Raw genomic sequence first — 10,406 nt, 5'->3', positions numbered from 1 at the left:
AAAAGAAAAAGACAGAAAAAAAGGAAACAAAGGCAAAGAAAAAGAACGAAAAAGAAAACAGAGGAAAAGAAAGGAAAAGCAAAAGAAAGAAAAAGTAATACAACAAAAAAAAGGCTTTTAAAGGAGAAAGATAGGAAAAAGGGTACTGGCAAATGTTGTTTTATTGGACGAAGGAGTATTACTTGGATTAGTTAGCGCAAACTATTTTGTTGGTCACTATATTACAATTATTTGATCCCTTATTATTTTGTAATTATCTTATGTCTTGTATTATTTTTATTTTATTAATTTTATATATTTTATTTATTTATTTATGTTGTAATATTATTTTATTAAATTATTTATTTTGATTTTTGTTTGACAAGTTATATATTTAGAAAATATTAAAAAAATAAATATTATTTGACAGACCATGAACTTCAATTTAGCGAAGAATTATGATGTTTTTAATATTTAAACTAAAAAAATTATATTAAATTTTTAAAATTTAAGATTTCTATATTTAATTTTTTTTAAATATTAATAAATATTATCTTTTAAATATATAATTTAAATTAACCACCAACAAATGATACAGTATAATACAATGTCAAATATAATATAACTAAAAAGCAATACAATATAATCCAAATATTATATAATATTATTATAATATAATATATTTATATTAAAATAATATTATACAATACCGTATAGCACCCACATGTAAAAACTATAATCGCAGCGCATCACCTATTTTTTGACGGGTCCAGCTATGTTGTAGCAGTAGTACGGTATTATTGTTGCTTTCAATCATTTGATTTTATTAATATAACTGTATAATTATAGATCCAATAATTAATTACAATTGTAATACCGTACCTCTGTTGCAACATAATTTTGCCCCTTTTTGATATTCTGTTCACATTTCACGTATAATTTTTTTGGCCCCTTTCGAAAAAAAAAAGAAAAAAAAATGGCGGGAATTAGACGCGCCACGGTAACAATCACTCACTCCCTCCCCCTTGATATTATTTAATTATTTCCACACCGCCGTTCCATTTTCAAAGTCCGGTCGCTCGTTCTCAAAGAAACCACCGCGCGCTAACATGCACCGCTGCTCTCCGTAGCACCGGGCCCCACACTTCCGTCGGAACTCTTTCTCTCTCATCACGCATTTACAAATTACAGTTTCCGCATACCCTAAACGCGCCGTTTCAATTGAATGCGCACACTGAATTTCAAATTAGGGTTAGGGTTTTGTTATTGTTAATCAAATGGGAACCAAAGTTACCGACGAAGTGTTGTCCACTGTCCGATCGGTCGTGGGCCCGGAATTCTCCAATATGGACATAATCAGGGCCCTACACATGGCCAATCACGACCCCGCTGCCGCCATCAACATCATCTTCGACACTCCCAATTTCAAAACCCCTGAGATTAAGCCATTGGCTGCAAGACGGAAGCTGATAATCAGTAAGGAAAACGAGATCCGTGCTTCTAGCGAAAATGGTACATTAGCTGAGGCCATTGCTGAAGGTTACAGTGAAGGGAGCGAGTGGTGGTTCGTGGGGTGGGGTGACGTGCCGGCAATGTCCACGAGTAAAGGGAGAAAATTGAGGCGTGGGGATGAAGTAACGTTCACATTCCCGTTGAAGAGTTTTAATAGTTTGAGTTCTAAGTTCCCAAGTAAGAGCTTTGTGAGGGCGAGGCAAGCAGTGGTGCCCTGTTCGGAGATCGTGAGATTTTCGACCAAGGATGCTGGAGAAGTAAGTGAATAGAATGTGAACCAAGATAAGAATTTGCCTTGAAGTTGGACTGTGTATGACATTTTCATGCTATTTGAAAAAAATGCTTGGCTAACTTTCTGTATTTCGATGTGAAAATAAAGTAATTTTTTAAAATGTTTGGTTGCCAAATGGGCTGTCTGCGGAGTTTGATGTAATTTGGAACAAAATATGTTTTGTTTGATTATTTATTGGGTAATGATTTTTTGGGGTTGTGACAGATTGGTCGAATACCTCATGAGTGGTCTCGGTGTTTATTACCATTGGTGAGGGACAAGAAGGTTGAAATTCTTGGGTGTTGCAAGTCTGCTCCTGAAGTTCTGGGCATTATGGATACCATTGTTTTGTCAATAAGGTATTGATTTTGAAGAGTTTATGCAAACGATAATTTATTTTCTGTTATTAGCATTTGTCAACAGACTAAATCAAGTGGCTGTGCTTTCACTTGAGCGTTTGATATATTTTTGCACTGTTTACTGATATAAGTGTTTTTTTCCCCTCTTTTGGAGTTGTGTAACATAGTTGATGAATTCGAATTTTTTTTCTCTCAGAGTGTATATCAATAGTTCTATGTTCCGTAAGCACCATGCAACCTCACTTAAGGCAGGTAGCAATTCAGCTGAGGATTCAGTTAGTCTTTGTCATCCTCTTCCAAATTTGTTCCGGTTGCTTGGCATAACTCCTTTCAAGAAGGTGATGATTTGCAATTTTGATTTCTGAGCCTTCTTATTGGGATTCTGTTCCTTTGATTGGATTATGCAGTTGCCTACGGCTAAATATGAATTATTGATTTGTAATGCTGTTGTGTTCTTTCTGGTGAAATAAAGATTTTTACGTAGTCGCTTTCTTATCTGAAAAATTCTAGCAAACTCTTTTATTCAGCATTGCTTGTTTGTCTTTAGGCAGAATTTACTCCTAGTGACCTGTACACAAGGAAACGACCTTTGGATTCAAAGGTATATACGAAACCCTCTTCCCCTTCAATTATGTTTTTTTAAAAATGGAGATTGGATCCTGATTTCACATCGACAGGATGGTTCTGGCCTTCATGCCTCGTTGTTACATGCCAACAAGTCTAAGGTTCAGTCTGCAAAAGTAAATGATGTTGACGATGTGGAGCCCATTTCAGATTCTGACGTTGACAATATTGTTGGCGTTGGATACAGCTCAGAGATAGAGGTATTATGATGTCTGAAAATGATGTTATAGTGTGGAATTGGAAATGCTTATGGCAGGTTTAATTACTTGTGAAATTTCTATGTTTTAGGAAATGGTGCCGCCGAGTACTCTTAAGTGTGAACTTCGTCCCTACCAAAAGCAGGCCCTTCATTGGATGGTCCAGTTGGAGAAGGGGCGATGCCTGGATGAGGCGGCAACAACTCTTCACCCATGTTGGGAGGCATACCGCCTATTAGATGAGTATGGTGAATTATCATTTTATTTAATTTGATATTATTTATTTATTATGTGATTAGATTTTTATTGGGTGTTCATGATTCTAGGAGGGAGCTTGTAGTTTATTTAAATGCATTTTCTGGCGAGGCTACGATAGAATTCCCAAGCACTCTTCAAATGGCCAGAGGAGGAGTAAGCCTTTAAATGCTCCAATTTTAACTGAAAATCAAATACCAACCTGTTATTGACATATTCTTACTATGTACTGACTTGACCATGCATTTGAAGATTCTGGCAGATGCAATGGGGCTCGGAAAGACTGTCATGACCATAGCACTCCTACTCACTCATTCACAAAGAGGTGGACTTTCAGGTATTCAGTCAGCAAGTCAGCCTTCTGATGGGGGCATTGAAGGCTACGATATTTCAGACCAATCGCCAAATCTCATGAAGAAAGAACCAAAATCTTTGAGCATTGATAAATTGATAAAGCAAGCTAATACACTTATAAATGGTGGCACTTTGATCATATGTCCTATGACTCTTCTGGGCCAGTGGAAGGTATTTGCTTTGCCATTTAGGTTACACACATTCTCTTGCACTGCTTGAAAGTGGGTAATTTAATGAGCTTAAAAAAATTTCTTCCTGTCCTTCATAGAGAGTTTCTATATTTCTTATATTCAGTCTGGAAATTTCTGTTTGTTATCAGGCTGAGATTGAAACTCATGCACAAGCTGGGTCTCTCTCTGTTCATGTTCATTATGGACAAACTAGACAAAGGGATGTGAATGTTTTAGCTCAGAGTGATGTTGTAATTACTACGTATGGAATACTATCCTCAGATTTCTCATCAGAGGTAGTTTGAAAAACTCTTGATTTACATCGCTGGAACTTTCTGACATCATTTTGGTGTTTGATCAAGGAATTGCTTATCATTACTTGTTCACTTTATAGAATTCCGAAGACTATGGTGGGCTTTACTCGGTTCAGTGGTTGAGAGTTGTTCTTGATGAGGCGCACACCATAAAATCATCTAAAAGCCAAGTTTCCATTGCTGCTGCTGCTCTTGTTGCTGATTACCGCTGGTGTCTCACAGGCACTCCTATTCAGGTATACAGACTCACTTTTGACTTGAAATTTTTATTCAACCTTTTTTTTTCACTTAAAAATTATTTTATTCTCTTATTTGGGCTTCTTTCCTCCTGTTAAAACCTAAATCAGATTGTTTACAAACGAATATCAATTTGCTGCAGTGTCAAGTCTTTTCTGAAAAGAGGAAACCGTTCTCTAACAATTTTTAGTTTTTTCTGCACATGGGGAGTAATTTGTTTACTATTGCATGAGAGTTCTTGTCCCTTTCCTCATCACTCTTCTAAAGCAGGAGTTTTCAGACCATCACCCTGTCAAGCTACTGATTGAATTCTCTGCCAGGCCCCCCTGTTTAAGGGAGGTGGCTTGGGCCATCTGACCAGTATTTTTTAATCTGACAGGAGATGCTATTCCTGAAGGAAATTTTCATCTTATTTTGCTTAAACACAAAGCCGGTTTACTTGATTAGTCCATGGGCCTCTTCCATATTTTAGATTATATCACTGAGTTTAATTGTTTGATGATTTCCTGATCTCTAAATGTTTTCTAAGTACAGTTTTTTATGTTTGAAGCATACTGTTATTTTCACTTAAAGTTCATTTACCTTATTTTGTTGTGCCCCATAATGCATTTGAGATTGGTTGCATAATCAGACTCTTTTATTCTAGATCGGGTTTTTTTTTTTTTTTAAAGAATTGAGTTTGGTCTTATAAAATATTGAACAACCTTGAGGGACAGTTGTTTTCTGCTTCAAGGGCTGGCCTCATGAAACTTGGTTTCTTATAGATGGACATTCCCGTGCATCTAGTGATAGCATTATGATGTTTCTATGTTTGCTTTTCCTTCATTTTTATTCTTTTATTCTTTTATATGTGGTGCTGATAATTGACATGCCTGTGTGCTTGTGGTTTCTGTATACAAGTTCACCTTTTAACTTGAGTCTTTGGAGTTTGGACTATATAGTTTGTCAGAAAGTCCGTGCCTTGTTTTTGATAATAAGTTGATTCTTTTCTCTTCTGCAAGTCATCTTTATGTTGACTGAGTGCTTTCATATTGAGGAAACCTATGTAAATTTTCATGTGGTATTAGATCTTTGACTTCATGGTCTTGTATATTTACTGATATGTAATATATCTTTTGACAGAACAACTTGGAGGACATTTACAGTCTTCTTCGGTTCTTAAGGGTGGAACCCTGGGGAAACTGGGCATGGTCAGTTTTGCTTCTCTTTTTGTGGAACACGTACAATACAAGCATTAGATTTAGAATATTGGCTTGCATAAACTTCATAGTTGCTTTTGCTCATTTTTTAAAAAATATTTACGCTTATGTATGGACTGTAATCAATTATTGCTCTTGGTGCTGTCTTTCAAATCATTTGAGGTTGTGGAGCTAATTCTTTTCTGTAGGCTGAGAGCTAAAACTATCCTACCGAGAGGAAAGGAAACTGGTATCAAAAGACTAAGTTTTGAGGGGGTTTTAGATGAAGTATTTCTAGGTCACTTTCTTGTTGATGCTGGATTTTTGGGGAATCTCAAATCACCTGAGCACAGTTGATAACTAGCATTTCTGGACTATACTTAAGAAATCTTGCCCTTCTTCTGTCCCACTCATAGTGGTGGTGTGTGTACGTGTCTTCGTACATACGTATTTCCTAAAAGCAGATCAAGTGATTGGTGTTGTGAACCATATTGCATGCAACATCTACTCATCCTCCACTGAACTACTGATCACACAAGTGGAAACCTTTTTTTTTTTTTAATCATTATTTGTTTATATTTTAAAATTTTGAACAGGTCTTCTGAGTATTGGATAATTTTTTATTCCACTTATAGGTCCTGTAGTTTTGCAGATTTTACTTTTACATTCCTATTTCTGTTTGAATTGACGTACCATGATTAAGATATGTCCGCTTTATGGTTCATTATGAATAGGTGGAATAAACTTATTCAAAAACCATATGAGGAAGGTGATGAGAGAGGTTTAAAGTTAGTTCAGTCTATTTTGAAGCCAATCATGTTAAGGAGAACAAAATCTAGCACTGATAGAGAAGGCAGGTGAGAGTGCAAGCTAAGTACACCATTAGCAATCCTATCTCAGCTTTTTGCATATTGTGAGCCTAACATTTTATTTGTCACAGGCCAATTCTAGTCCTCCCTCCGGCTGACATGCAGGTGATTTACTGTGAGCTCACAGAAGCTGAGAAAGACTTCTATGAGGCCCTCTTTAAAAGATCCAAGGTATTTTCTGTTTCAGGATTGAAGTTTATCTGTTTCTTTAAATTTCAATTTATCTTCTCAAATTATTTTATGCGTAACATTTTGATGGGATCTTTTCAGGTGAAATTTGACCAATTTGTTGAACAAGGACGGGTTCTTCATAATTATGCCTCTATATTGGAGTTACTTTTGCGTCTTCGCCAATGCTGTGATCATCCATTCCTTGTAATGAGGTATGGACCTTGGCTTTTCTCCTTTGTTTGTATGACATTTTTTTTTCAAGTAAATTAAATCAGCCCCTTGTTTCTTTATGATGGCGAACAATGTGATGTTTGTATGCAAAAGTGGATAGTTGCTTGAGCTACTTATTTGAGAGTTGTTTTATCGATTAGGTATTGAAAATGATTTTTTTTTTTACTTTTTCTTTTCCCGATCGTCAAATTTCAGAGACTAGGGCACTATAATGTAGTTCTTTACATATGTATCTTTATTAAAAGAGACCAACTATAAACTGATTAATGATGAATGGCTTTAATGCATCCAGTCGAGGTGATACTCAAGATTACTCAGATCTAAATAAGCTAGCCAAACGTTTCCTGAAAGGCAGCTCTAATGCCTTGGAAGGGGAAGACAAAGATGTGCCCTCACGGGCTTATGTACAAGAGGTTGTGGAGGAATTACAAAAAGGAGAACAGGGAGAGTGTCCGATATGCCTTGAAGCATTTGAGGATGCAGTGTTGACACCGTGTGCTCACCGATTATGCCGAGAATGCCTGTTGGGAAGTTGGAAAACTCCTACTTCTGGTTTATGCCCCGTCTGCAGGTATTTGTCAAGTATTTTAGTGTTCTAATTTTCTCCTATTTTTCTCATTTTCATATTAAAACTTGCATTTAGTTATTTGTGGGATTTTTTTACAATGAAACTTAATGGTCATACAAAACTCAGGTATTATGTTTTCACCTTGTTTCAGGAAGACCATCAGTAGGCAAGATCTTATTACGGCCCCAACTGGTAGTCGGTTCCAAGTTGATATTGAGAAGAACTGGGTGGAATCTACTAAAATTGCTGTTCTCTTGAAAGAACTGGAAAATTTATGCTTATCAGGTTCCAAGAGCATTTTATTTAGCCAGTGGACTGCCTTTTTGGACCTCTTACAAATCCCTCTTTCTCGGTAAATATATTTAGTGACTTAATTTTGGAGGAGAATATTTGTGAGCATACTATGATAATTCTTCTGTGCAAAAGACTTAAAAATTTGTATATGCTTTTTGCAAAACCTTAAAATCTGTGGGTACCTTATAGAAATATTGTCCCAACTTGTGGTACATCTGGGTTCCTGCTTTTCCAGTTTCATCATTTAGAGGCTAATCTAGCTATGTAGGATCTAAAGAATCAGCAGAATTTAATATTTAACACACTTAATTTGTTAGTCATACTAAAGATGCTTGTGCATCGCATTTTCTTCTTCATTTCCCCTTAATGGGAAGCTTTGGTCTTTTTACAATGGAATGCTTTTACTTTCTTTTGTATACTTGTGGACTGAGGCGGAGCTAGAACTCAGCAACTCCAGGGTGCCATGCTGTATAAAGCAACTCTTAAAGGGCCAAAACAATAAAAACAACATTTTGATGGCTAAATTTGAAGCCCCTCTGACCACCCTGTTGCTCTGCTTCTGCTTACCACTGTCATTGTAACATGATTCTTTGATTTTAGTGAATGTGTGCACTTCAGCGTGGGATAGTACTTTTAGCACGCCTTCTATCTTTTGTAGTTGTACGTATTTGTTTTCATTTTGCCCTAGACGAATATAAAAATTTTAATGTTTTTATTTTGTTATTAATATTCGTTTATTATCAATGTAATTATCATTTTCTGTTCAGGAATAACATTCCATTTCTTCGCCTGGATGGAACTCTAAATCAGCAACAACGAGAAAAAGTACTAAAACAATTTTCAGAAGATAACAACATCATGGTTAGCGACTCTTCTTTTTTGAAGGATTTTTTCAGTTTGGTTGATGGATTGAATTAATCATTTGATCTTGGAGCTTGGAACTTTAGGTATTGCTTATGTCATTAAAGGCTGGTGGTGTGGGAATTAACCTAACAGCAGCTTCCAATGCTTTTGTCTTGGTGAGTGCTACATTACAATTACCACTTTCTAATCTGGACTATTTTTGCCTGACAATATCAACAAAAAAGATTTGTCTAAGCCACTTCCTTTCTTTTTGTCCAAGTTTCTTTTCTTTTAGTCTAACTCACTTCACAGTGGGTAGAATTTTGGCTTGATGACAGATCTCCAGTTTTTGATTAGGCATTCAGTTCTCAAGCAATATATACTTAGATTTTCTGTTGTGTTCTATGATAATGTATCTGTAATTTTTTTGAAATGTAATGTTTCTGTATTTGAAATCATTGAAGGAGTGAGTTTTGCTTTGACAAGTTTGAGTTTTTTTTGTTGGGGGTGGGGGGGATTTAGAAATAACACTCATTTCATTTCAAGAAATTTAGTTGAGAACTTGTTTGGAACATTATCTTCTCATGTACTAAAAGTATATATTGCTTGAGGAATGAGTGCCTGTATGTTCTTAATGGTATGTTTATGGAGGGGCCAAGGAACACACCTGTGTCTTTTTTTTTACTTTTTGCCATTCTATTTCCATGCTCAACATGTTTCGATTTAACAACCTGGGTATATAATTTTGATGTACCAATATTTTGCATCTGTTGTAGGATCCATGGTGGAATCCGGCTGTGGAGGAGCAAGCTGTTATGCGTATTCATCGTATTGGACAAACTAAGAGGGTGACAATTAGACGGTTCATTGTCAAGGTACATTTTGTTTTTGACTATGTAAAAAAGTTGAGTGATACTATTGCTACTAAGATCTAAAATTTTTTGAGTAGAAATGTAGCTGCTTCCCTTTACCCGAAAAAAAAAAAAGGATAATCATTTTCTTATGGGTACGGCAGACTAAGATTAAATTCTTGGCTGCATAATAACCATTAGTGCATTTGTCCGATCCTTAGAAAAGTTTGATGATGCATTTTTTCTGCTTGTTTAAATGTTCTGGACAATAGGGAACGGTTGAAGAAAGAATGGAAGCAGTGCAAGCACGCAAGCACAGATTGATAGCTGGTGCATTGACTGATCAAGAAGTTAGATCTGCACGAATTGAGGAACTAAAGATGCTTTTTACTTGAGAAAAGGGAGATTAATTTTTTTCCCGGTTGTTTGTCATGGGTAATCATTTTATTGGCTTCCTAACTTATTTTGATGAAAGATATCTCCGGGTCAGGGGATTTTGAACGTGGCATTGGAGCTTGAGAAAAAAGAACAAACTCACAACCACAAATTTTAGTTCTCATGGAGGACATATTTGAAGCTGCGAGTGATTATATTGTTATGTAAGAGAGGGTGTTGAAAGGGAGGGGATTTTTGGGTGATTGGAAGGAGAAGTGTGGTAAATTTTGTAAATAACTATTGTATATGTTGAAGGGGGGTTAAGAGGAAGAGTAATTTTATTGTTGTTCCTTCTTGTACTGATAATTTATGTCAAATCATTTGGTCTGTTCCCTAGACCAAAAACCTAGTGTGCATTTATCAATTCAAGCATAAAATTCATTTATGCATGTTATACACTGTAAACCCAACAATTTTGAATATTCTCAGACCCAGAAAAGGGGAAAAAGAAAAAGGCTAAAAGGATTATTGTTTTTGTACAATTGATTCTTAAAACCAAAAAAAAAAAAAAGAGAAATTGATGCTAGGTCACTTGATGGTAATTTGGAGAAATATAATAATTTTAAAAAATAGCTGTATTTAATATGCAATTGAATATTTGTGTAAGATTTATCAGGAAACACGGGCAGCTGAAGGAATTGGTCAGCCTGAACCAAAATAAATAAATAATATGGTTTATTTAATTTTATTTTCT

At 35.6% G+C, this 10,406-nt stretch overlaps 1 protein-coding gene across 1 annotated transcript; it reads left to right on the top strand.

The window, feature by feature from the left end:
• Positions 1–996: 996 nt before the first annotated feature.
• On the top strand, positions 997–10,117 carry LOC102614855 (DNA repair protein RAD5A). The gene is made up of 20 exons (XM_006484903.4): positions 997–1,748; positions 1,988–2,121; positions 2,318–2,459; positions 2,669–2,722; positions 2,799–2,945; positions 3,034–3,185; positions 3,269–3,353; positions 3,450–3,722; positions 3,871–4,017; positions 4,116–4,271; positions 5,395–5,462; positions 6,185–6,307; positions 6,391–6,490; positions 6,590–6,702; positions 7,014–7,292; positions 7,441–7,641; positions 8,351–8,444; positions 8,531–8,602; positions 9,203–9,301; positions 9,550–10,117. The coding sequence occupies exons 1-20, from the start codon at positions 1,257–1,259 to the stop codon at positions 9,670–9,672; spliced, it is 3,054 nt and encodes a 1,017-aa protein (XP_006484966.1). The 5' UTR covers positions 997–1,256; the 3' UTR covers positions 9,673–10,117.
• Positions 10,118–10,406: the final 289 nt, after the last annotated feature.

Source organism: Citrus sinensis, chromosome 8 (genome assembly GCF_022201045.2).
Source record: "Citrus sinensis cultivar Valencia sweet orange chromosome 8, DVS_A1.0, whole genome shotgun sequence".
In the NCBI taxonomy this organism is placed as follows: Eukaryota; Viridiplantae; Streptophyta; class Magnoliopsida; order Sapindales; family Rutaceae; genus Citrus; species Citrus sinensis.
The sequence above is the reverse complement of the archived record's forward strand: the minus strand, read 5'-3'. Positions and strand labels throughout refer to the sequence as shown.

Excerpts from the sequence above, each read along its gene's own strand:
- LOC102614855 (XM_006484903.4), top strand. The coding sequence starts at position 1,257 with ATGGGAACCAAAGTTACCGACGAAGTGTTGTCCACTGTCCGATCGGTC. Across the intron at positions 5,463-6,184 it reads CCCTGGGGAAACTGGGCATG|GTGGAATAAACTTATTCAAA; the intron begins GTCAGTTTTGCT and ends CATTATGAATAG. Across the intron at positions 7,293-7,440 it reads GGTTTATGCCCCGTCTGCAG|GAAGACCATCAGTAGGCAAG; the intron begins GTATTTGTCAAG and ends ACCTTGTTTCAG.